Below are 26,768 nucleotides of genomic sequence, written 5' to 3' on the forward strand. Positions count from 1 at the left end.
GCGGTCATTACCGACTGAGGAGGGGTCTCCAGGTATTCCGCGGACCACCACCGGAGTACCATAGGGGGAGCTCTAACAACTTATCAACCAATGAAAAGTGGAAACAACCAACTCCGCTACACGAACACCATAGAAATAGCGATGCAAACAGTGCTGCGTACTCCGGTTGCCAAGCAACGACATTTCACAGCCAGATTCACTGTTCTGAGTCTCTGTGCATTGACAATGAAAGAAAGTCTAAGTCTAATACCTGTCATCTGTAACGGTCATCAGGACATAACATAACATAAGTCATACTGAGAAAACATTTATGTAATTAAATAAGCAGTAAGTTTTCGTGACATCACAGGGTTAGGTCTGTGATCATAAATAAAGAATCTTTATTTTTTTCTGACGCCATTGTCCTGCAAAACTAGACTTGTTCTGGAAATTTTTTGTACTTACATTTACAGCCACTAGGTGGCGGTGAGGACCGAGTTCCTGTTGAAAATATGCACCTTAAAAGTGGAGGAAGAAGAGTTACGTAAAGGGTTACAGTACAGTAGTTTGGTTTAAGTTGGATCCGCCCAACTCGGATATTGAAATCAAACGCATACCGGACGTAGACGTCACTCACCGGGGTCCTGCCACATCGTCGGTCAAAGTTAGCCGGCGGCTATCACCTGGGCGCCCGGAAACGAGATTTTTTTCTGTCTTTTTTCTTTATTTTTTCACAGAAAATAAGGAATATCATTGTCTATTAGTAAGTATGAGATCATTTGACGGTTACTAAGAAACAACTTACTGTTTGGCACTGATAAGGAATGAAAAATGTGCCAAAACTAGCTCTTTTAGCTCGTCGTCTCCCATGTTAGCTAACGTTTTTTAAACGATATCGGAATAATTTCTGTTTACAGTTTGATTACGCTTGAAATTATTCAGATATAATATGTCCTAACGGAAGGAAATATTGACAACACGGCTTGCTAACAAACGCTAGCTTCTTACAAGAGCCCAAACGTTAGTAAGCCCGCTAGATGTTAACTACATAATTCTAACATTTCCTACATTTTCTTTGAAAAAGATCATGTTGACAAGACAAGGAAAAAAGACGGAACTGCTGTCCTACTCCGATCCCACTCCTTCAGCTGACTGATCTTTTGTTTCACAATAACTAAACCATCAAGTAGACAATCTGCGTCATGGGAAGGTTTGTTTTTATTGCTGGAATGTCAGATTAATTCATTTACTATGTATTATGGAATGTTTTACTCAGGGTTTTTCTTTCTTTTTTTTGTCTGCCAACAGGATCACCTTTTCGTGCCTTTTTCCAGCATCATGGCATTTTAGCCTGCCCACCCAGGTTCTTCCTCGGCTCTTGATTCCCTCTTTCAGACAGCTGGTCTTCATCAGCCTGGTGTTCTGTCTCATAGGATTGTTCTATTTATTGTTTGTCACTGGAAAGGGGCACCAAAGCTGGACCAGAGAGGAAAATCACTTTCACAGGTAAAGTAAAAGTTTCTCTTCAAGTGATTTTGTTACAATGAACATGGCCAAGAATGTTAACGATTCTTTGTTTTCCAAAAGACACTTAGCAAGGGTGACAGATGTGGATGCAACAGATACGAGCAACCCTAATCTCAACTATGGGCTTGTGGTTGACTGTGGCAGCAGCGGCTCCAGAATCTTTGTGTACTGTTGGCCCCGACATAATGGAAATCCACACGAATTATTGGACATTCAGCAAATGAGAGATCAAAACCGGAAGCCAGTCGTCATGAAGATTAAACCAGGTAGGAAGGAGAATTTGTACTGACCTACAAATGACGTAGAATCGGGGTAATTTTGCTGATTATAGATACATTTTCTTCCTTGAAGGAATATCTGAATTGGCTAAAACACCCGAGAAAGCCAGTGATTACATCTACCCACTGCTGAGTTTTGCTGCCGAGCACATCCCCAAACATAAGCATCAAGAAACTCCCTTGTACATTCTGTGCACTGCTGGAATGAGAATTCTTCCTGAAAGGTACAACTGGGTGTGATCTTATCTATACAGTGGTACTTCTACTTACGAAATTAATTCATTTCCGACATAAATGTTTTATAAAGCATAAAAATGCATCAAAACATGTAACAAATACATGTTACGATTAGATTATTACACAATAAATGAGAGTTGTGCATAACGTAAAAAACAAAGACTAGAGTAAAGAATAATAATGACGGTCATTTACCTTTTAACTGCTGTCCCCATTGTTTTTTGCCCTTGTTGGTTCATGCGCTCCTATCTCACGATGCCAACAACAGAGTGAATTCCAGTCCTCCTTTTGAACTTCTCCAACCACCCATGCGATGCCTTAAACTCCTTAAACTTCCTTTTGTTTTAATAACATGGCAATTGTAGATGCATTACGGCCATATTCTTTGGCCAGATCAACCAAACGCATCCCTTTTTCATGCTTTTCTATTATCTCTTGCTTTGTTTGCATGGACAAAAAAACCCTCTTTTCTTTGTCTTTTCTTTTCCTCCTTTTTCCGTCACTTTCTTGGGGTCCATAGCGAATACTCAAAAAGTTAATACAGTATATTTGCGCAAAATTATCAGAACACCTCACGGGTCGAGAGCCGAATGACGAGGACTCTGCGTAACACCGAACTAGCTCCACACATAGGTGGAGTGGCATCCCTCTTAGCTAATGGGATGCCAAGAAGATACTAGGTAATAGCCAATGGCAGAGCAGCTATGAGAATGTTGCGTTCAGGAACCTGTGGGAGCTGTGAGTATCAGCTGATACTGTATTTTTACCTTATGGAAGTCAAAATTTCTTTCGTAACTAGAGGCAATGTTTTCCTGCTGAGAAATTTCATAAGTAGAAAATTTCGTAAGTAGAGGTACCACTGTACTGGCGATATTTCTGAAGCCTCAGATGGAAATTTCATTACAAGAAACAATCAGGGTGCAGGTATGAATGTTCCGAGTTATATAAAGAATGGAAAAGCATTGATGTTTGAATATTTTGGTTTAATTTCAGTCAACAAGAAGCACTTCTGGAGGATCTACGAACAGACATCCCAGTACACTTCAACTTCCTATTCTCTGATTCGCATGTGGAAGTGATTTCTGGAAAACAGGAAGGTAAAGTAATAATAATACTCTTTCTCCTACTACTACTACTACTAAGGCAGAAATTTGTCTATTAATCAAATATACCAAAAGTTTCTTGGTGTTAGATTTGACACATTTTAGAGTTTAGTTGCATCTTTATTGATATCCATGACTTAACGTCTTCTGATTGTTGAATAGGTTTGATTAATGTTTTCTTCATGGGCTTTGAAATTTTGTTTTCTATGTTGTATAATTCTAAACTATTCTAATATTTGTTGTCATCACTGACTTTAGGTGTTTATGCATGGATCGGAATAAACTTCGTCCTTGGGAGGTTTAACCACGTGCACAATGGTAAGGACACAGGAAAACAGCATTTTAATAGTGTGCCATTATAGCAGTAATAGTTCTTTACTCTAGTTTTGATGTTTTTGTTACTAAATACAATCTGGACGCTTTGCTGATCTAGTATGAAAACACTGTGTATTATAAAACGGGACTCGCCTGACTCTGTCCTGTCAATCTTTCTAGATGGGGAGGATGTAGTGGAGGTTCACGTCCCAGGCAGCGATCAGCAGGAGGTGCGGGTGAGGAAGAGGACTGCTGGTGTGCTGGACATGGGCGGCGTCTCTACACAGATTGCATACGAAGTGCCCAAAAGTGTAAGCTCTGCTTCTCCACAGCAGGTTATTATCCACAATCAATTCTTTTCCTGTACTATGTTTGATTGTTGTCACTCAGCATTTGTTGTCGCCCCCCCCCCCCTTCCCCTCCTCCAATTTCTGTCATCTCTGGGTTACACCTGTGCATCATTTTTTTCCCCGTGGAGCTGATCTGCTCTCCTTTCGTCTCCGTTGAAGGTGCACTGTAAGCCTGCTGCATGGCGTTATAGCAGGATCATTTTTTAAACAGGCAACATTAAACCAGAATGTGTAACATAAAGGAAGTTGTCCATGTTAAGATCCTTCATACACAGTAGCTGGTTTATTGTGAGCTGCATGTCCTTTTCCTTGTTCAGTCAAGTTTTTATTGCCATCCCCTTAGACACTTACAGCTTGTAGTTTAGACATGACAATATTTTCTTCACACGGTCTTAACAATCACACGTGACCTGGTTTAGTATTCTAGACGAATGTTTTTGCATGTCACTTTTGCTGCCGTTCCAGGAATGAGAAACATGCAATACAGTGGCCAAGATAGCTCAACTCACTGCAATTAAACCAAACACAAGCAAAGTGTTGCTTCAGGGTTCATCTGAAACCTACTTTTTCTCATGAATAAAATTCATGAAAAAATATCCCTGTGAATCGATAGCATGGTAGTGTCTAAGCTTGGTGGTGTACTGTTGCTAGCTAGTACTAGCACATGCCTAGCTTCAACACTGTATAGACATTTTTTACTTTTGCACCCTATCTTGAACATCTCAGGCATTTGGAGGGAACGTAAATGCTGTAAAAAATAAAAAGATTCTTAGCTAAACACTTTAATTCAGATCTGCCTCAATCTCTAACCATGTCGTCTTCATACCATGAGGGTTTTTTTAGCTGTAGAGTCGTGAGCTTTCAGGCAATGTGCCAAAGTGTATGTATGACGGTATTGAGCATCTCTGAATGATTTTTATTTGTTGCCCAGGAGGAAGTCGCCAAGAACTTACTGGCTGAGTTCAACCTCGGATGTGATGCGCATCAGACAGAGCATGTGTACCGTGTCTATGTATCCACTTATTTGGGGTTTGGAGGAAATGCAGCGCGCCAACGATACGAGGAGATCCTCATCAGGAATACTGTCGCTCAAAACAAGTGAGATCTGGAATCAGAGGGAATTGCTTCATTTAATCGTTCTTTACTTACATTGCATTACTCTTTTTTGTGTGTTTTTTTTGTTTCCAGGCTCTCGGATCAACATATTGGTGAGACGGCAGAGTCTCCCGTCCTGGACCCTTGTCTCCCCAAAGACCTGGAGGATGTGATTGGTCCCGCTGCACAGGAGCTCTACCTGCGAGGCACAGGTGACTTTGACCGGTGCAGACAGATTCTCCAGCCCTTCCTCAACCGCACCAGCGAGACCCAAACGTCTCTCAGCGGTGTCTACCAGCCAGCCATCGACTACAACAACAGTCAGTTCTACGGCTTCTCTGAGTTCTACTACTGCACGGAGGATGTGCTGCGCATGGGCGGCGATTATAGCGCTTCCAAATACTCCCGTGCTGCCAAGGTAAACACTAAGGAGTCGAGAAGAAACGTCACAAGGCAGGCACACCCTCAGTGGGTTGTCAGATTGCGCCCTAAATTCTTCACAAAATTAATCTTTCTATTTTAAGAACAATGGTTTTAAAATAACATATTTCATATGATTAAATGTCACAAACAGCTGGATTGTTATCAAAACACATTTTTCTTTCTCAAATTATTTGAAAGAAAGTTTTTTTTTAGACTTGCTCACCACATTGTCGTTTACTTAGTTAGACTGATATAAAGGCAGGTGTAGGAATTGATTTAGAATAATTTACCTTTTCACAAATACAAACACACAAGTATGGCTGTTGTAGAATTAATCTGATTCCCCTTTCATTCTGTTAATGTTAGTGTAGATTTAATAGTACAATTATTTGGGTGAAGCTTTGAGGTTGAATGTTCTGTTTCCTGATTTCTCCCCACAACGTTCACAGAGTTACTGTTCGACGCAGTGGAAGACTTTGAGGGAACGTTTTGACTCTGGCTTGTATGCTTCACATGCTGATCTTCATAGATTGAAGTAAGTCACTCATTATTCTCCTTCTTTTCAGCTGACCAGCCTTACTAAAAAAAACCAAAATTGTTTATCAATGGCTTTGTCTCAATCCTTGCAGGTTCCAGTGTTTTAAATCAGCATGGATGTATGAAGTATTACACTCGGGCTTCTCTTTCCCGACCAACTATACAAACCTGAAGACTGCATTGTTGGTCTACGATAAGGAGGTCCAGTGGACTCTTGGAGCCATTCTTTACAGGACACGGTTTCTGCCTCTGAGGTGAGATGTCTGTTTATTTTACCGTGTATTAGCTATGCAGTGGATGGGTGGTGATATTTCTGAAATGGATTGTTGGTACGACAAAACAAAGGAAACTATGACAATGACGTCTGATGATGATCTCTTACGACAGGTTGAAGGTGTTTCAGATGAGAGGTGGTGCAATATGTTTAATCGACTCTTCCTTCTACTTTACAGTTAGAATGTTTCAGTGTATTTTCTATACTGAAGCAAAATGATGAATTGAAAATTGCTTTGGAGTAATCAAATAATATTTGACTGCTTTTCTTTGACTTGAGATGCAGCATAATACTTATTACCTGACAGAGCTGGACCTAGATAGATATATACTTTATTAATCCTGGAGGAGATTGCATACATCCACTGCTAGGACATAAATGCACTTAATAAATACTGGATAAATAAACACCCAAGAGAAAAAAACACTGACAACATAGGGCAGGACATACTGCAGGACATACAGTACAGTAACGGGACATATACTACACTAACAGGACATATAATACACTACAAAGACTATAAAAGAACAGATAGCAGGAGGCCCACTTGGTGGGCAAGGTTCATTCCTCTTCCATGTAAGACACGTCGTCCCAATCCCACCATAAACACCACAACACCTTGGTCCCACTAAACTGTAGCACAGGCCAACAGGCCATCTCCTCTCCTCCATTCATCCATTCATCCTACACCTTATTTTCCAGTAATTATTAGTAAGAGATACCCATCGGACTTTGTAACAGCTAGCACGCTTCTGCTGTCTGCAGTTAGTTTGTTCTTTTTGTTAATCCCGTTTGCAATTGCGTTACTGCCACCTTGTGGCACCTGATTAGCACTGAATCACAACCACGAACAGGTGACTACCAAGGGACAGCATTTAACTAATAGCACTAATCTAGAGGAATATGAGTATGGGAAACTGGGAGCAGGCAAATTTAACATTCTCCATGTCAGTTTTAACTTTTAAAGTTATTGCTGTCGTGTGATAGTAGCTGAGAATTTTTTTTAATTTTTTTATTTTATATACTGATTTTAATCCCCGCAGGGAATTTAGTGGTACATTCTAGTTAGTTGAAATCATGCATATATATATATATATATATATGTTTGTTTTGTTCTTACCTTTATTTTGAAAAACTTTTTGTAAATGAATCCCAACAGTGAAAGAAAACTCCAAAAACCTCCAATAATTGGCAAAACGTCTCTTGATTCTGTTAATTAATTAGTAAGTAAGACCTAAAGCAAATTGTATGTCCCTGAAAATGAGCTGGACCTGTATACATATATATGCGTGTGATTAGTAATCTAGAGTGGAAAAATAAGTTCCGCTACGGGGATTAATAAGGGATGTAAATTATTAAGATTATGATTATTATTATATTCAAAGAGGTATTGTCCTGATCTGTTTATTTGTATAAGTATGCAGTTTGACAGGTTTGATCCAATTGACTCAAGTGAGAATTTTGTCTTTTCCACTGAAATTCAGTCTATGAAATGAATCCTGAAGGGTTTTTTGTTACATCGTCTATCACAACAAACTTTTTCTTGCTTTTGTAGAATAACTAATGAACAGGGTTGTGAACTGAGTTTTCTGTGTATACTTTTATCCTCCCTTTGAATCCATTCTAATATTTGTGGGATGTCTTTTTTTTCCTCCCAGGGACATCCAGCTGGAATCTCTGAAAGGAGCCCACGTTCACTTGCGGCACAGCTTCTCCTTTTTCAACAACCACTATTTATTCCTGGCATGCTTCTTCATTGTGTTGTTGTCCATTATGTTGTACTTGCTGCGGCTGCGCCGCATTCATCGGCGCACAGCGCAGCGTTGCACCCCCTCATCTGTGCCCTGGCTGGAAGAGGGCCTCGGCTCGCCCACGCTCCCGATCAACCTCTAAATTATCGAGCACAAAGTCTTGACTCGTGTCGAATTTTCAGAAGCAAGTCTTTGCTTCTTCTCTGTCTGAGGCTCATCTGCTTGATCCAGAGAGCTGTTGAAGGCTGCTGCCCTAAAAAAAGGCTCTTGTGAAAGAAAAAAAAATACAGTACAAGGATCTGTGACTCCTTAGGTTAGTCTGAGCCTCTGAAAGCAATTTGTTGAATATTCATGTTTTTTTTGTTTTGTTTGTATTTAAGATTCCATGGTCTTGCCTGACATGAAACAAAATGGTACTTCACTTACTCGCAAATTTTCCATAGCCTGAAAATTATGTTTTTCTTCTGCAGTTGCCTTTATTTATGCCTTACATGTCTTTGATCACATCTTTACTTTTGTATTTTATATTTGCTAACTGGTACAAGCACGTGTCATTTTTAAAGAAACCTCAAATGCAATACTATTTTTCATGAGTGGATGGAACACTCTGTCAAATAGTTTTCCCAGCTGGATTTATTTTATTTATGTATGTCTATAACAAATTGTTATGACTCAGCAAGACTTATAGCCTCTAATGGCTATGCTAGTGCAATACATGTCTCATCACTGTTGTGTAAGCTCAAGACCGCGTCTACTCTTGTCTTGAGAGTATCAAGCTCTTAGGGACCTACTGAAATTCTTGTGTTGTCATCTTTTACGTCAGATGCTTTGCTTTCAGAAGCCGTCGTATCACTGCAGTGAGGCATCGTGAAAGAAATTACTTACCCCACTATTTATATGAAAATGATCTAAAGACGGCTTACTCAGATGAATGTGAGGTATGGTGAGTCATATTACAATTACGTAATAAAGGTTTTATGGTACTCTTGTCTGGCTTCTCTGTGGAACCTGATTATTACAGCTGAATTCTACGGTTTCAAGAGCTCGGATTTAAATTTGCAGCAATGGCAGTGCTTTGTATATGCAGCAATATAAAGAGCAGTTATCAAGTATGAGCTTTCAGTCATCTGGCACTAGATGTACAGTACTTATGTGTGAAGAAGTAACACTGTCAAACTGACTCCACTAAATATCCGTTTTACTTCGCTGAAAAATTAAAAACCAGCTGCAACAACAGTGGCTCCTCTTGAAGACCGCAGCCTCCTATAATGTAGGGTATGTGACACTCTCCTTGCCAACACCCACTGTGACACTACTGAGAGCCCTGTATGTAGATCTAATGTTTCAGCTGATGTTGACTGACTGAATAGCTAAACAGTTAAGTCCAACTCACTGCTAACAGGTCGCAAGTACACTGTTTACTTCTAACAAGAGGTTTAACAGTTAATGTGACACTTCCTTAACATGCCTATATGTTCTCAGAATAGATTCAACCTGAATTGTACAAATATTCAAGGCTAATATTGACTTTACTTTTGGAGTACATTTAAAAATGAGCATACTCTGTGGTTATCTAACTCTTATTTCTACATATGTGACTTCTGGGGTGAAAGATGTTGAGACCTATGAGGCTAATCCAAATGAGTGAAACTAATTTAGTGGGAAGATGGGTTTCTTTTTAATACAATTCCATCATATTGAAATCAAATACTGTATGTTGAGCAACAGACAAATGCTATGAGGAGCAAAGAATGGAATGAATCAACGCATGTCCTGTATGAGCTTTCAGATCAGATCCTTAACACAAACTGATGAATTTTAAATTTCAGAATTCAACTGTGCAACAAAAGAAGGGGCATACTTCCAACCAGCCAGAATAATTGCTCTCTATCAGACTCCCTGGATGGCATTAATCAGTCAGAAGTAAAGTTGCACTTTAAATGTGGCATCATGACATGCACAACTCTGAAAGTGTGACGTGTCAGTCACGAGAGGTATTTATGGGTGTGGTGCTTATTCATTCATTCTATCATATGACATGAAAAGAACAATACGTTGAGATGTTGTGGGATTTCTCTTCATTCCAAGATCTGGAATGAAGAGAAATAATCACCTCCGCTGAATTTTGCAAATAATGTATAATTCTTCACTGATAAAGATGTACCAAAAAAACAACAACCATTGTGTAATAAGAGTGTAACAATTTTAAGGAGATTGAGAGTTTCCATGATTTGAGACTAAATATGGTTCTATATATAAAGATAAAAATTACAACAGGAAACCAAAACGTCTTATTGGAAACGACCTTGAGCACAACAGAACAAACATTTCAAACTAGTAAAGGCGACCCACTAGCGATAGTAAGTCATTAACAGCGTCCTTGTAAAGGATCATGAACTTCTTCTGCAATATCAATTAACAGGTGTTGCCTGATAAGAGACCCAGCCCACTTATCTCTTCAGACCACCTTGGTCAAACCCATTGAAAACTCCATAAAGACACACTGAGAATGAAGGGTCAGCGGAGTCTGCCATGGAAACTTCTCATTGGTCATTCCAAACCAAGATCCCGCCCTACTCTTGAAAATCTAATAAACGATTGGTCCACACAAATATAGCAACCCCTCTTCGCGGAAACGTCACACGGGCGCTGGAACTCCACTAAGTAGCGATGGTGTTGTGGTAGTCCACGCCGCTGTCATCTCTCTGAGCGCTATCTCCCACTGCAGACCAACCGGACGGGCTCCCCACGCATGGAGTTGAGCCCGGATCGTGTGGTGGCAACGCTGGAGATGTCGCAGGCTAAAAGTAAAGACGACGACCCTTCTAATGTGGACGGCGACTACGAGAGCTTGCCACCTCATGTTTCAGTGATGACCCACATGACAGCGGGAGCCGTGGCTGGCGTGCTGGAGCACACGGTGATGTACCCCGTGGACTCTGTCAAGGTACCGTACAAGTAGTCTGGCAGGCATTAAAACACGCTCATTTTAGCGCTACGGCTCAAACTAGCCGCAAAGCCCTGCTAACTGTCCAAACCACTCGCTATCGGATGCTAACAACCGTTAGCCGTGAAATATCCAAGCTTCACATTGCGAGTTAGCTTATTTGTTAGCTAATTTAAACGCGACAGTACGCCTGCTACAAGTTGACTGAACAAATTTGTCAAGGCTGTTGGTTTAAATTAAAATATTTAAAATACAACATGTTAGCTTTGCGGAGCAGCGAGTTGTGGAGGTTTACTGTTTCGTTTCTTCGCAAGTGTATGAACTTTGCTAGCCATCAGTACGACCAGTGTCAACTTCATTTACCTCTCATTGGAACAGCTTTTTTATAAGGTCAAAGGTCAACCGTATTGATACTTAAATTAGATGCTCTTTTGTGATTGTGTTTATTTTTCTTCATACAATAGAAATAGCCCTGAATGTCTCTATTAGTGAAGAAGGAAACTCGTATATTTGGTTTGACTATGACAGATGTCAAAACTGTTTTGAAAAGTGAAATTAAGGTTGGGATTATTAACAAAAACACTAGTTTTACCTTTAAAGTATATAAGTGACGTGCGTGAACTTTCCAGACAAGGTCAGATTAGTTTATTTGAATAGGATATGACTACAGCGAGGCAATCCAAAGTGTTTTTACATAAAGTTTAACTGGTATTAAGACAACATATGAAAACAACATAACAGAATGCAAAAAACATTTAGATTGAAATATTGTCATAAATATCACTTAAGATAATAATCCAATAGTGTGACCCACATAAAATGACAATATGATCAGTGAAATTCTACCCACATCACTTTACTATAATCACCAGATCTAAAAAATTACTCCAATCCATATCAAACAGGTAGATCTTAAGATATCTTATTGTCGGTCTGTAATTCCTCCAAATATTTGAGGTATTATCATAATCAAATTCAAATCTACTGAATGAATGGAAGACAGGGTCCATACAAAGCAGATCAGGTGATGCAGAACAGAGTTCTAGCAGGCCTGAATTTCTGGGAATTTAACCTTTTAGTGGTTGATGAACTAACAGCTTGGTTTTGAAATGTTTTTTCTTTCTGTGAAACAGGAAGTTTATGTAAAGATCGCTAACCTTAAATCAGCACTAAATTCATATTGTCTCTGACTTTACCCTGGAAAGATCACTTGTCATTTATAAATACTGGCTAACAGTACTTGCGAGTATAATGCAATGCAGTTTAGTGTCAAAGAAGGTACTACAGTCAGCAATAAATTGAACTACAGTTATTCAGATTCCTGATGAATTGTCCTTTTGTTTAAAGAACTCTCCTGAATGAATGCATTTGTTCATTAGTTATTGCCAACCTGCTCATGAATAGCTAAATGATTTATTGATTAGTTTACAGCTTAACATTGAGCCTGCAAAACAGATTAAAGAAGGTTTGATTGTGAACTTCGAAATCCTTAAACTATGCCGCTGTTTTCTAATAATGTTTGTCTTCGATAAATCAGACTGCTGTACTTATGATAATCATAGTCAGATTACTTCATTAACATACTACATACTATTTGATGTAGTATCATAGCTTTATAATATTTCAAATGATCCATCCAGCTTAGTAAGTACACGCCTGGTTTTTACCTGCTGAGCCTGTTTAGCAAAATAAATTATATGAACTTATGAAAGAACTAATTTTTCTTCCTTTTTTAACTTCATTTATTCTACAAACAAAACATCGCACCTCCATGACAGAAAATTTAAGTTAGGATTTTTCCAGTTTCATTTATTTTCTGGGTAAAACTTCCCTCAAGCTGAAGAGCTCAAGTTCAGAAACTCAAGACACAAAAAGGAGTTAATCTTAGATTCTCAGGTTATGAGTCTGATAATCTCATCAATCTTGAGTTGGATTTAGAAGGTTTTTTGTAAACAAAAGACAAGTTTCAGACATAATGCAATATTAACTCAATAAACCTTGCAGCTTCCTGCTTCCTCCTTCCTCCTCTATGGTTCAACCTTCCACTGAAGAATGAGAAACAGCTAAGCAATGGGGAGTTGCCTCAATTTTGAGGAGAAGAGGGAACTTATCGATGTGGCGCACATTTGAAATCAACCTAACGCAGCAGAGGGTGTGTGTATGCAGTAGTTTGTCTGAAGTGTGATTAGTTAACTGCCACACAGCCAGAAAACCATTACTATAAAATAGCCATAACAGATTCTAATCTGATTTAAAGTTGGCCTAACTTTAGATCTTAGTAAAGTTATCATCAGTTTCAACTTAAAATTCCACTTTATTCCATATCTCTCCACAGTTGAATGTCATTAACCATACATTTTAATAAGCCAACATTTCACTGTTGCGTATAGGGAAACCCTTATCGTACATCCTGGGAAATGATTAATCCACATATCTCATATCACATATCACATCACATATCACATCACATATCATATATATCACATATCACATATCATATCATATCACATCACATATCTCATATCTCAGGAAATTGATATATGCAATTTCCTCCGGGATTAATAAAGTATCTATCTATCTGCAAAAAGCTTTTGAAGGAAGTATTATGTTAGTTTTCCATTAGTTTCATTTATTCGCATTTTATTGAAATAACTGGTTGTGTGGCGTGCGGAGACCAGGTCCTTACGGCCGACTGAGAGCAGCTTTGTGCATTCCTGTTGTAGCCAATCAGGCTGTGACACCAGCCTTACCGGAAGAGAGTGAAGAATGCCACTGTGTGTTTGTTTTCTGATTTATTGTCAGACTTGAAGCTTCAACTGAAAGAACATTACCTGCTAGAAACTTACATTAGGGCCCTGCTGACGTCGCTTCACACTCAGTTTCTCTAAAAGCAATAATCCCATGATAGTTTAACCTACACAATATAACTTGCTCACCATGAAAACCTTTTTTTTTTTTTTTTGACCATTGGAGACATTTTCCAGGAAGTTAGAAGCAAAATTCTTGCTTTCCTGCTCAGGGGGAGCGGCTGCTCGAAAACTGTCAGTATCCTGATGATGATGATGAAGATTACCACCAAAATGTCATGCATTGCTCCCCAGACCATATCCTTAATACTTAATAATAATCCACTTAATACTTTTATCTCAGTCTTCAACAGGACAAGGTGATTTATATCTCCCTCATACACACTTTAAAATTTAAACTCGGCGCAAGGTCCTAAAAGGAAAGACACGGAAATGTAATTGATTTTTTATTGTTAAATCGTAGGAAGGAAACACATGGAAAATATGCTGAGAAAGATAGACTTTCCCTGTCTCCTGAAAAGCCCCTGATCTCATCACAAATAAAAACATGCTTTGTGATGTCCAGACAACTTGGCATGGTGAAGTAAAACAAAGAGCCGGGTAACAATACATGGACAAACCATGACTCATCCGACGCCAGGTGTCCGTACCTCTTGAGTCCGAGCTTAACACACGTCTTTATCATTTCAGACGAGGATGCAGAGCCTGCAGCCAGACCCGAATGCACAGTACAGGGGTGTGTATGAAGCTCTGAAAAGGATCATCCGGACGGAGGGGATGTTCAGATTGCTGAGGGGCCTCAACATCACCATGATGGGGGCGGGACCTGCCCATGCGCTCTACTTCGCCTGCTACGAGCGGGTCAAACGCTCGCTGAGTGACATCATTCAGAATGGAGGAAACAGCCATTTAGCCAATGGTAGGAGTCTCAAATGTCAACACCTCAATCACCTGACTGTCACACTGGAATAAGCAATGTGGGATAAGTCATTTTAATGCCGTATCCTGTTTACAATGCTGAGGATGAAGCTGTATTCCCCACAAGAAAAATCCAAACATTTTCTCCAGGATTTTGTCTCCACAAGCCCATGTTTATTTATTTTTTTATGCTCTCTTGCATATAAATACTAGATGCTGGTATTTCACCTCCACCCCAGCAAAAACAAAGCCCACACATGCAACAAAATACATTTTGATGTAAAACTTTTTTTAGTTTTGACGAGATCCGTCGATGTTTCAACAGGTGTAGCGGGCAGCGTGGCCACTGTTCTCCACGATGCAGTTATGAACCCAGCTGAAGGTAAGGGTTCTATCATTTTTTTATTCCAAGAAATCCTCTTTTCTGCAGGGGTGCAGCATAAACCAGGAAAGAAATCCCATTACATCTTTGAGTGGATCCAGTAGTTTTCCATAATGCATGCAGAAATTATGTTAAAGATACCACATTTATTATATTTGCATGATATTGTACAACCAGGACAAAGAAGCATATATTTGGGTTTGAGTGAAGAATTTGTTTGTGCCTTTCGTGTGTATTGTGCATGACTCATCAAGCCACTTATCTTTCAGTTTATCTTCCTATTATAAGATCCAGACAAATATGTGAAGGATTCGCTGCCGTTCCAGTTGAACGGCGGCGAATTAAATGAAGAGAGTTCAATTTTTTTATTCTTTCAAAATTTATGGTGATTATATCGAAGTTTCTGAATTTCCCTATTTTAAAATATGAAATTACAAGGGATTTCTCTGTTTATAATAAACCGCTCAGTCTTTATTCATAAAACACTGTTAGTAGTGTGTGGTATGCCAGTGATCAGACGTGCTGATGCGGTTTGTTTTTTCCCTCCCAGTGATAAAGCAGAGGATGCAAATGTACAACTCTCCTTATCGGGGACCTTGGGACTGCATTCAAACGGTGACGCGTACTGAGGGGGTCCGAGCCTTCTACCGCAGCTACAGCACGCAGCTGACCATGAACATCCCCTTCCAGGCCGTTCACTTCATCACCTACGAGCTGATGCAGGAACAGCTGAACCCCCACAGACTTTACCACCCCGGCAGCCACATCGTGTCAGGGGCCGCGGCGGGAGCCGTTTCCGCGGCAATAACCACTCCACTGGACGTTTGTAAAACTCTCCTCAACACACAGGAGAACGTAGCGCTCAGCTCGGTGAACATCAGCGGCCACCTCACGGGAATGGCCAACGCCTTCAGGACGGTGTACCGGCTTGGCGGCCTGCCGGCCTTCTTCAAAGGGGTCCAAGCCCGGGTCATTTACCAGATGCCCTCCACTGCCATTGCGTGGTCAGTGTACGAGTTCTTCAAGTACTTCCTGACGAAGCAGCAGCTGGAATCGGAAGCGGGACCTGGACAAGTGTGATTCTAAAATCATGTGTCGACTGGAACTGAAGCCTGAAGAAATGACATCAGATATTCACTCCTCCCGCTGGAGAAGTGGCCGAGAACGGCGTTCTTGATTGTTCACTCAGCAAAAACCGGGCATACACTGTAGGACTTTATTTTTTACTTGATTTTTTTTTTTTTTGACTTAAGTTCCTCATCATTTATCATTAAGTTTACAGTAAGGTGGGATTTCTGCCACATCTGAGTGTCGCTAGCTAACCTCCAGTTCTTAACAAAACATATGCACAACCGTTGTCTTTTCTTACCCGCCGGTGAGGCCGAACTTTCAAACAAACAGCGTTTCTGAAATCACAGTGTATGCCCGGCATAGGCGTGTTTCAAAGTCTTCATGATGAACAGGATATGCAACAGAAATGACTGTTCAGTAAGGTCGTTTTCTTCCTCCTCCGCTCCACGCACACATCAGCCGTAACTCTCCAAACTCTCTTTTGTAAATGTGAGTGTATAAATAACCATGTTTATAGTGGTTCAAATCAGAACTTCGTATTTATTTTGTTAACTTTTCTGAGGCATGTATTTTTTGGATACGGAAGAAACACAACACTGTTGGTTTTATTTTTTTATTGTATATTTATAAAAAGCCATCACAACACATTCCTTATTTTCACTCCACGGGGAACAGAATGCTTGTGTTTTCCAAGTGCCTCATAAATATTGAATGCTGCTTCACTTCTTCTCTTTAGTTTTTGACAGATGACATTTTTATGTCAATATTTCACTTTTCATTCGGTCAAATTCATGTCAAAGACACAAAATGGTCACATTAGAAAAATCTTAAATGCATTGTTACTACCGTATTTTTTTTTGCCTTTTTTTTTTTTAGCTCCCCTGCACCAAATGATTATTTTCAGCCACATTTTGTTTTTATTTCCTATTTTGCAACATATTTGATGGATATTATTATTTTATGCTTTTGTGACACTAGGTGGGTGCACCGTCAATACTCCAGTTATTTGCCTTGCTAAGGCACAGCACTAAAATGATGCTGAGTCACGCACAGCAATATTTTGAAACTTCACATTAGAAGAGCGTTTTTGTTTGTATGTTTATTAAAAGCTGAGTAGGTATTTTTAGGATTACTGTTTCTTAGAAACTTCATTATGCAGGTCCAAAGATGCTTCAGACATCTGTTACTGGAGATGAAGGCTACATCTCAACTTCCATTTGCACCGGTGTGAAGTTTAGCTTTTCAGTCATGTGTCATATTGACCCTAAGCCTAAAGGTTGTAGATTGTGTATATAGAAAGTATTTTAAAGAGTATAACTTTATTGAAAACTGTAGGTGCGAACCTTCAGAGATGCAAACATGAGGTTGTTTTGAATTCACTGAATGCCCTGGGACGCTCTTTGTTACCGTGACACCAGTGAAGGACGTTATTCCTTTTATTTTGAACTCCTGGTCAACTTTTCCTCCTAGCTGTTTGACTGTTTTCCATTCAGAAGTCAAGACATTCCTCTGGATGCTGACGTAATCCACCAGGCAGCCACATTTATTTTGCTTTTACTATTGTAATTGTTATATACCAAAGACAGACATGACCTTTTATGCATTATTTTAAGCCTGTAATAATAAGTGGAAGATGCTATTTCCCTGCCTGTTGGGATTTCTGCCTTTTTGCCCCAGTTTCCATCAGATAAATCTTTTAAAATCTGTAGCATATTTCTTCCTGTATGTGTGGAGCTCGGTTGTGTCAGAAAAGTGTCGCCTGAGCATTCGTTACTCAAAAAAAAACTCCACTTGACCACCCGAGCAAAGCCTAGGAAGTGTATGTTATAAATACACGTGGAATGTTTTGAAAGATTTTTTTGTCAGTTTGAATATAAAAAGTGCAAAGTTAGCATAGTTTCATGCAGTTTTATTGTAATCTAATGTCTGTGACGTTAATGATTTTTAAGTGAATCTTATGATTAACAAAACTGATATGAAGTTCGTCAGAAACATTTCTGATTTATTACATGACAATGCAACATTGCCTGCACTCCACAATCATTCCTTGGAGGTTGTCGATTCATAATAGTGAATCATAATTCCCCAATTGTAATCGAACATTTGAGCTCAAGTACTTTTAATGCAGTTAAGTAGTGTTTGTAATAGATGCTTATAAGGAAGGAGACAGGAGAGCTCATACCCTATTGGGGAGGGTTAGGTAAATGTAAATGATGTAAATGTTTTTATGCTATTTACGCACAAATGATTGAAAAAGGATGATTTTTTTTCCCCCTGTAGATCTCCTGAACAAAAACGCTTGGAAGTTTGACAATGCAAATATAAAATGATTGCGATAACGCTGCTACAGTATGTAACACTGGAGCTAAAATAAACATGCGAGTGATGAAAGCTGTGTTGGAGGTTTTTGTTCTATAAGCATTAAAATACAGCCATTAAAATTATGAGTAATTATTTCTTAAATTGTTAAATAATAAAAATAGGAATCCCGTACAGCAATTTTACGAACTAGCACTTCAAGGATGGTATCCTGCAGAGGTCATAAATGTCCACCAGGGGGCGGCGCAAGACTAAATAAAGGTCACCATAAACACGAGGCCGGACGGCCGTCACCGTTTGGCTCTGCTACCAACTTCCGGGATACGATGACGTAATAATAGACTTGAGTTTTGTCACACGGAAAATATGTTCATTTTGCGTCACATCGACAAAGTTATCACAAGCCTCAACCAATCATCTACTTTTGCTCAGGTGAGGTCACAGACTCGACCCGCCTCCTTCACGCTCCTGTTTTCATCTCAGTTGACACCGAAAAACAACACAGTGAACACATTTTATAATTTAAGTTGCCAGTTTTATCATGCTGTTATTGTGACTTCTTCGACTCCTTCCGGTCTTGATAACCACATAGTAAAAAATCTTATTATGATATTCCAAAAGCCTCCCTGTCCTCACATTCAAGTTTTCTTTTAATTTATTCTACTGTTTATATAAAGATATGCCTGCACACAATACTCGGCGTAATGACAAACATCCAGGCTGATCTGATGCCTTGTGGAGATGGAGACAGAGCTCGATCCAAACCACCATGCCTCGGGACACGTACACTCGCGTCCCTGTTTGCTTTTCGCCCCTGTCCACGAGCAAGTTGTTTATCTGAAGCGCACAATGACGCCCCTCTCGGCCCGTGTCCTCCTGTCCTTGTCATAATCACTTCAATCTGCAGTACTTTATATCTATATTCCACGGGAAAAACTTGAAAACGATTCCTCTCTTTCTGTCTCTTCTGCCACACGATCGCCTGGAAGCATCGAGTGAGTTTGGCGCAGCGGCGCGTCATGCGTAATGGAAGAAGAAGGGCTCCTGGTACCGTAACATGGGGGATCCGGTTACACTAACCGAGGAAGTTTATGATTGTTCCCATGTGGAAAGATGCAGGCCAGTTTTAAACCTCCTTATCAATTCCAACAAGGTTGTCTGACAGTCACGGCATATTGGAGCGCCAACAATGGCCGCCTTTGTGCAGGAGATTTGGATTTCCCTTCATCTGTTATGAGGATCTGCGTGTTTTTCAAAGCATCACTGGCCACCCTGAGCAGCCCGACGAAGGAACCACGACCGCACTGTTTACTTCATCTCACAATCACATCTCTAAATACATAGACGGGAAAGATAAGATGTTGAACATTTCATTTTCATTTTTTTTATTTTGGTATTTAAACCCACTTTGTTCCACATCTCAGAGGGTCCTTTTTGTAGCCATGTGAGGGCAAATCTGATCCGATGAATAAAGAAAAAGATAAGACAGTGATGTTTGAAACTCCACCTCTCATGTTTTCATCAGTTACCTGCCAAATCCAGTTAATCCAGGTGGTGCAGAGACTAGATTTAGAGGCAATCCCCGAACCCAAAGGGCGACAGAGAACAAAACACACAGGAGGATGTTGTTTTTAAGCCGTCTGTGTTTGTGAATCAATGTTCCGTGTCTCTTTGAGGCAGAGGAAGTGCAGGTATTACAATGGCAAATGCAGAAAATAATAGTCCTCCTAACCTTCAGCTTCATCCGTCAACGAGCTCCTTTATCTGATGAGCGCGTTCTTATACGGCTTGAGAGACGCTGAGAGACACTGTCAGATTTTCCGCGTCGTCAAAACAGATGCTATCGACCCTCTTTATGTCTAATTACCTGTTTACTCCAAGGGTCCAGAGTGAATGGCGGATAAGAAGTCACTTCAATTTAAGGAAATTATTATGATTCAGGATTCAGGTTTGATTACATTTCTCTGGATTCTGAACATGCCAGTTTGACAAAAATTCAAGGTTTGGGATTTAATATTCAAGGTCATGTGATCTTTCTATTTGTCTGTTTTTCTCCCCTTCTGATCATTCTTTTTAGTCACACCTGGTTAATTTACCTTCCTGTTTCTATTGAGTCTTTACTTATGAGTCTTTACCTTATGTCATCAACTTTGTTTGCAGGTCACATTCCTTCATCCTGACATTCATCATTTGATTTTTACGCTCATTTTTGTCTCCCACATCCAACCAAACGCCTCTTCCTAATTCCCTCATCTGCTCTGTGGTGGTCAGGCCTTCTCCACCAGCTCTCTCATCTCATTTTTCTCTCCCACGTCAGACCTGAAATACACAACCGGCTTCATTTCCATCGAGTCCATCAATTTTCTTTGTTGGGTTTTGCTTGTGTGCTTGTGTTCCAGTATCACCTGGTAACAATCTGCCGACCTGCAGCAGCACCGTGCAGCCTGCAGCTGTGACCAGCTCCTGCTGTAGCACACGTCTTCTGACAGATGTCCACACCTTTCCTTGGGTGTTTTCGTCTTTTGTTTTTGCATTTGTTGCCTTGTCTCCTTGGATTCAGCCTATTTTAAATTGCTTGTTCCTTGTTGGAATTAATTCTCTGCCTGGTTTCACCTGGTTTTTGACCTTCATCTACATCATCATTCCATAAATCCCAACTTCCTTTTTTGAACCACACCACCAGTACAGCTGCAGTGTTCTCTTGGTGACCACGCTGCTGCTGCCTCCTGGACCCAATGAGCACCAGGAGCGCTCCTGGAGCTGCTGCCCGGACCTCAACCCTGAATCCTCCCTGGCTCCACCGGCCTACTTCTCTGTTGCCAACTTCCTGTCCCTCCTGCCGTCCTCCCATCCTGCCGCCCTGTCATCTTCAAAAGCATCAGTTTTGTCAACTTTAACCTGACTTCATGTTTTTATACTCCGTTTACACAGTCTATGACAGCAACAAGGGATTGTGGAGACAAGATTGGATCACTTCCATTAAATCTTCAAATTATCTTTTCACACAACTGGAAAATGGCAGAAGAGAATAGCTTTTTAATGTTAAGAGATGATAAAAATCAATGCACACCTTTATTGATTGTCCAGTGGTGCACACTGATTGTCAGTTCAAACATGATTTTCACAATGAGTTCCCACTGAAGGCACATTTAAAAATTTAACTTTTAAATTTGTTCCATAAATTTGACAGTTTTAAAAAAATATTATTTATTTATAGGATACGGATTTTACAGTATGCATAACTGCAAACCTTTCAACAGTCCTTTATTAAAGATTAAAGCATTTTCAGTGGTAATCTGTAAGCACACGTTCTGCATAACGACACAGCATTATAATAAACCTATGGCTTTAGCTTGTGATGACCTCACATACCAATGAGTGCAAAAGGGAATGACTTTACTATCACACATCAGGAGGTAAAGAACATCTTTAGACTGAAAGATAATAAACCGCATTCCATATCTATGTGTGTGACTCGCTGGACGGACACAGTGTGTGTGCCGCACACCTGCAGGTGATTTTAGACATCCTTTAGCTAGGGGTTAAATGCAACTGCCATGCCACCAGATTAGAGATATAACTCTATAGTTATGGGAGAGATGATATGGGAGCAGAAAAACTGGTGACACTTTAAAAACGTAGTTGTGCAAGTAGTATACAGTATAAATATTCTTTTCGGTTGTTTGAACTTTTTGTTGCATATTTTTATGAATGTAAATTATATTATCTGAAAATAGAGCGCTGCTTTTATCTTGCCCTCAGAATTTTCTGCAAAAAAAAATAAAAAATCCCTCCGGTTTATTTGAATTACTTGTGATTTCACATTATTTGCAATTTGTTCATGTCATCTTAATAGATTAAAAGGTGATTAAAAGATTAATAGTACTAGAGGAAAAAATGGTAATAATAATCAGCCAAATGTAGCTCTACAGGTGTTTCAAAAAACTTCTAGTACCTAAAATAAATTTGTAGTTTATGTGCATTATTTAAAAACTCATCGTGATCCAATGCCGCTGAACTTTTCACGGCGATCTTATTTAATTCCAGATTCTCGTCATTGTCACCTGTTCTTAACCTCTGTGCAGTATAGCTAGTTCTCTATGGTAATTATGTTAACAAGCGAGTTTACTTACTTTAAAAACCTATTATAATCCTGAACCAGGTTCAGGTCGGACTTGAGACAAAGTAGCCTACCTTTAATTTAAGAGATTGCCACCCTCCATGTCTTGGAGGGTTCATTGTGCCAGATTGCCCCACCAGAACTCTGTTTTCCAAACACACACCCTTGCTTTGTGGTTCCAAACAGTTCTCTGGGAAACACAGCTTTCAGTTATCAAGCTGATTCCAGTTGTGGAATCAGGTTCCCGAGGCAAATGGCCGGCCATTTGGGTTCAATCTTGCAATCTGCTCAAGATTTCTACCTGTTAAAAGGAATTTGTTCCTGCTCATAGTTAGGATTTACAACAGCAGGTTTTTCCCGGCTCTATCTGGAAAGCACCTTGAGATAACTTGTTGTGATCTGGCGCTTTAAAGTGAAACTGACTTGAATGAACCTGTTTTTGAGGCATTGTTGTACACATAAACCAGTTGTGTAAATTTTTTTAAAATCATATATGTGTCTTTTGTTGCTTACTTTTTTACTGCTTTGGTCATCCTTGAGTCATTCTAAACTATATTTCCTCTAAAACGCCTCAGATAAGATCCAAAAGCTTTTCTCGTGATGTCACCTCTTTAGAGTTTAAGAGCAGCTTTATCTCTCTGTTTTCATCGGGCCAAGAGCTCTTTAAAGGAATCAGATCTCATTCTTTGGCCCTCATGATCAACATCAACTTCATCTCTGCCTCATCTTATCCTTTTTTTTTTTTTTTTTACATAATCAGAGTTTAACTCCATACTTTAAATGTCTCCAGGCGAAAAAAAACCTGTATTAGTGACGCTCACATCTGCCTGCTTCACATTTCATTCTCAATAAAATAACAGCTATGGTTATTTTACAAGAGAGGTTTTCTCTTGTATGTTTTTTTTTCTGCTATGTAATTTTATTTTGTCATGGACTGTTGAACATTTGTGATTTTAAAAAAAAAGCTTGTATTAAATGCACTAAAAGACTGTGTGAAACTTTAGTTAATGTTTTCTGAAGAAAAGTTCATTTAATTTGATAGTTAATTAATCATTTGTCAATCAATGTTTGACCTCAATAATCAAGAAAGGTTTTGTGATTTTTGTGCATTTGTCTCTGAAAACATGACAAAAACTACAGGATGCATTCATGTACAAAGTTAGTTTAGGAAAAAAAGTCAAGTCTGAATAGAAAGTATCCACTTTGACTGTGAACACACAGCCTGAATATCAAAGATATCAAACATAAGGTTGTGATTATGCATTACAGATTCATACATAACTTCAATTTCACCACAATGTTGGCCCCCAGGTGCCGACGTAGTCCCACAGGTAGGGCCTGTACTGGTAGGCTTTGTAGAAGGAGGCTATGAGCGACGACTGGACTAAATCGTCTCTCAGGCGCAGTCTGTCCTGTTTGTACATGTCCTTGCAGAACTCTAATGTCTGCTGCTTTCGTTTTGTCTTGTACCTTCGGTTCTGGAACCAGATTTTCACTTGGGTCTCGGTCAGTCTTAAGGTGCCGGCCAGGTGGGCCCTTTCTGGGGCGGACAGGTATTTCTGATGGTTGAATTTCTTCTCCAGTTCGAGCACCTGAAGGTGCGTAAAAGCAGCCCTGGAGCGCTTCTGTTTGCCTTTAGAGGAAAAACTGCTGGACTCTGATGGTCCGGGACAGGATGTGTCCAGAGACCCTGTGGAGAACAAAGATGTGATTGGATCTCTACTGCAAAATAAAAATCACCTCTACAAATAAAAAAATACTCCCAAAAAGACTTTTACCCCTTAAAATTATATAACTGGATGAACTTCTTATGATACACAATTGATCTTATTAACATTTACTCCATTATTATTCTCCTAATCAAAGCAGAATACAGAGAATTTAATAATTTGTTAATGCTTCTCATCCACGCAGGAGCTCACCTGTCTCCACTTCAAACGTCTCCTCAGGGCAAAGCTGCTCTGACCTCTCAGCCTCTTCTTTCCACTGTGAGCATCTTTCTGTCTTCTGTGAACAGCATTTATTGTTAAATCTCACGCTGTCCTTGACGGAGAGGATGTCCTCGATGAGGAAGGAGGTCAGAGGTTTGACTGACTCGGACATTTCCATCCAGCAATCCACAGATCAGAGGGCCTCTCAGTGCCGGAGGGCTGCAGCGCGGGGCGCGGTTGGAGCAGTGTGTTTCCTCACACACTCACAATGTGTGAATTTATACAGGAGCAGGGGCGGGGTTTACAAGTGGAAGGGGCGGGCCCAAATGTGTGACTTCTTTCCATGGCTTTCATTTATCTGCATCTTCAGATCATCTGTCTAGTGACTCCTCCTCATGCGTTTTTAGTCAGTTTTAATGAATAATCATGCACATAAAATCAGTTCTTTTGAGTAAATGCACACTTTATATACTCTTAACTTTACTTGTCTTTGTAGGCCTATGCATAATAAACTCTCATGTGTCCAATCCAAAACAGTCACATCACATCTGAACAATAAAACCTTCCCTTAGAAAGTTTACATATTCAGTTTTTGTTCAAGCTATTCTGAGAAATCTTGAAGTTGAAGCTCATGTAGTTTGTGCAGAGGCTAAACACACGACAAAACATTAAAGTACATCTATCTGTTAGATTATATTCCCATAATAGAAACATGACATAAAAATAGCTTCATTTGAAACTTGACATACGATAAATATTGCTTGACACACTGCCTGATTTGCTCATTCAAGAACATGAATGAAATTTAACAATGAGCCACAAGTCAGACGAACAATAGATGTTCATAAAGAGGAACTATAACTATTTGGCAGATGATTAAATGGATTTATGTCTCGCCTCATGCTGATGCATCCCACCAGGGGACAACAAAAGGGGGGTCAGGGTGGGTGGTCCCACCTACCAGAGCACTAATGACTTTGACACATTGAGGCCGGCTCCTGGACGGACACGGTCGCTGCTCGGCGGCTGTTTATTTGTTGTTCTCCGCGGCTCGGCCCGACTTTCTCCAGAGGAGGAGATGTTTACAAGCGGCGTCTGCGCTCCTCTGGGAGTCGGTGCTTCATTTGGAAATGCACGAACGCCGGTATGATAAACATGATCCTCTCTGTGGCCCCTGCTTCCCACACACACACACACACACACACACTCCACTAGGGAACCCAGGCACCAGCCACACACAGACAAATCAACAACACCACAACATCACATTGAGAGTAATGTTTTAATTCTAGAATAAGAATGAAGTTTTACTTCTAAAATAATCTGCACATAATATTGTTTAGATCTTCTCCTGGATTTGGATCATTATTGATATAAAAACATCTGCTTTGGATCTTCTGAGGCTCTTTTTAAGCATTAGCTACTGTCCTGTCAACAGAGTGTTAAGATCTTCGCCGTGATACGTTTCACCTTGAGCTTTTTGTCTGCAACCATCTGCCCACAAAAGGATGTTGAACTGTAAGCAGAGAAAATCCTGATGCCTCTGTTTAGACAGAATTCAGTTTTTTTTGTATGTCGTATTCTGGGATATGAACTAAAGTGAAAAAAGATGCATCGAAATACAAAACCCACATGGTTACTTGTCAAAACATATCCAGGAAGGGAAACACATGCATTCAGTTCAATGAAAGAGCACGGGCAACACCGTGACTGTTCAATCTATTGTTTCCGGAGCTTTCTCTCTGCAGATATTCAACTGCATACTTCTCCATCAGATGTGACACAGGACAACCCCTGACCTTTTAGCCTAGGAAGGCATTTGTCTTCCTGCAGTACACACTGTGTGTGTTGACGATGTTTTCTTTGAGCCGCCGAAAGTTGTTGTGCCATGGAGCGTCTGCTGCTCCTCTGCCGTTTCTTTGTCTGAAGCAGGAGTATAGATGTGTATCATCAGTGTTGTAATGCAGAACCTGCACCTGTGTAATTGCACAAGTTCCTGCTCTATTCAATGACATCAGAGATGTGTCATTGGAGCAGGTCACTTTGATGCTTCCAGTTAGACCATAATTAGAATGCAATTAATCTGCCGCCTTTCTAATCGTGTACTTTTTTCTTTCTTGAATTTGAGCAGAAATCATTTTTAATTTTATAGTTGCCAAAGAGAAAAACCTTTTAATTTTACTTCTTCTTCTTCTTACACGATCTGTATTCTTCTCTAAATCCATTTGACCTGGCTTTCTCTTGTTTGAATTGTGTTGTATTTAAAAAGTTTGAAAGTTATTTCATGATGAACATTTGACCAAACTTCTTTTTCGGGCTCTATCACTGTCATCTGGACCCAATCCAGCAGCTACAGAAACACCCTCACTGTTAGGGTTACTATGAAAGGAGTCTGATTACGCAG

The 26,768-nt window shown here is 39.9% G+C and overlaps 3 protein-coding genes across 4 annotated transcripts; 2 read left to right on the forward strand and 1 right to left on the reverse strand.

The window, feature by feature from the left end:
- The first annotated feature begins 601 nt into the window (after nt 1–601).
- On the forward strand, nt 602–8,857 carry entpd4 (ectonucleoside triphosphate diphosphohydrolase 4). 2 transcript variants are annotated; one of them, XM_068310584.1, is made up of 13 exons: nt 602–742; nt 1,064–1,189; nt 1,288–1,485; nt 1,567–1,772; nt 1,858–2,008; nt 3,015–3,118; nt 3,383–3,442; nt 3,620–3,774; nt 4,721–4,887; nt 4,978–5,302; nt 5,757–5,842; nt 5,937–6,098; nt 7,777–8,857. In XM_068310584.1, the coding sequence occupies exons 2-13, from the start codon at nt 1,182–1,184 to the stop codon at nt 8,009–8,011; spliced, it is 1,857 nt and encodes a 618-aa protein (XP_068166685.1). In that variant the 5' UTR covers nt 602–742; nt 1,064–1,181; the 3' UTR covers nt 8,012–8,857. The 2 variants fall into 2 exon arrangements, with proteins under 2 accessions (XP_068166685.1, XP_068166686.1); XM_068310585.1 differs by having other exon boundaries at nt 3,620–3,750.
- A 1,659-nt stretch (nt 8,858–10,516) lies between these two features.
- On the forward strand, nt 10,517–18,379 carry slc25a37 (solute carrier family 25 member 37). The gene is made up of 4 exons (XM_068310457.1): nt 10,517–10,816; nt 14,314–14,542; nt 14,867–14,923; nt 15,474–18,379. The coding sequence occupies exons 1-4, from the start codon at nt 10,622–10,624 to the stop codon at nt 16,001–16,003; spliced, it is 1,011 nt and encodes a 336-aa protein (XP_068166558.1). The 5' UTR covers nt 10,517–10,621; the 3' UTR covers nt 16,004–18,379.
- A 5,215-nt stretch (nt 18,380–23,594) lies between these two features.
- Nucleotides 23,595–24,587, reverse strand: nkx3-1 (NK3 homeobox 1). Its single transcript, XM_068311661.1, has 2 exons — nt 24,356–24,587; nt 23,595–24,123 (listed from the first exon to the last, which is right to left on the reverse strand). The coding sequence occupies exons 1-2, from the start codon at nt 24,540–24,542 to the stop codon at nt 23,723–23,725; spliced, it is 588 nt and encodes a 195-aa protein (XP_068167762.1). The 5' UTR covers nt 24,543–24,587; the 3' UTR covers nt 23,595–23,722.
- Between the last annotated feature and the right edge of the window lie 2,181 nt (nt 24,588–26,768).

Source organism: Antennarius striatus, chromosome 3 (assembly GCF_040054535.1).
Source record: "Antennarius striatus isolate MH-2024 chromosome 3, ASM4005453v1, whole genome shotgun sequence".
NCBI lineage: Eukaryota > Metazoa > Chordata > Actinopteri > Lophiiformes > Antennariidae > Antennarius > Antennarius striatus.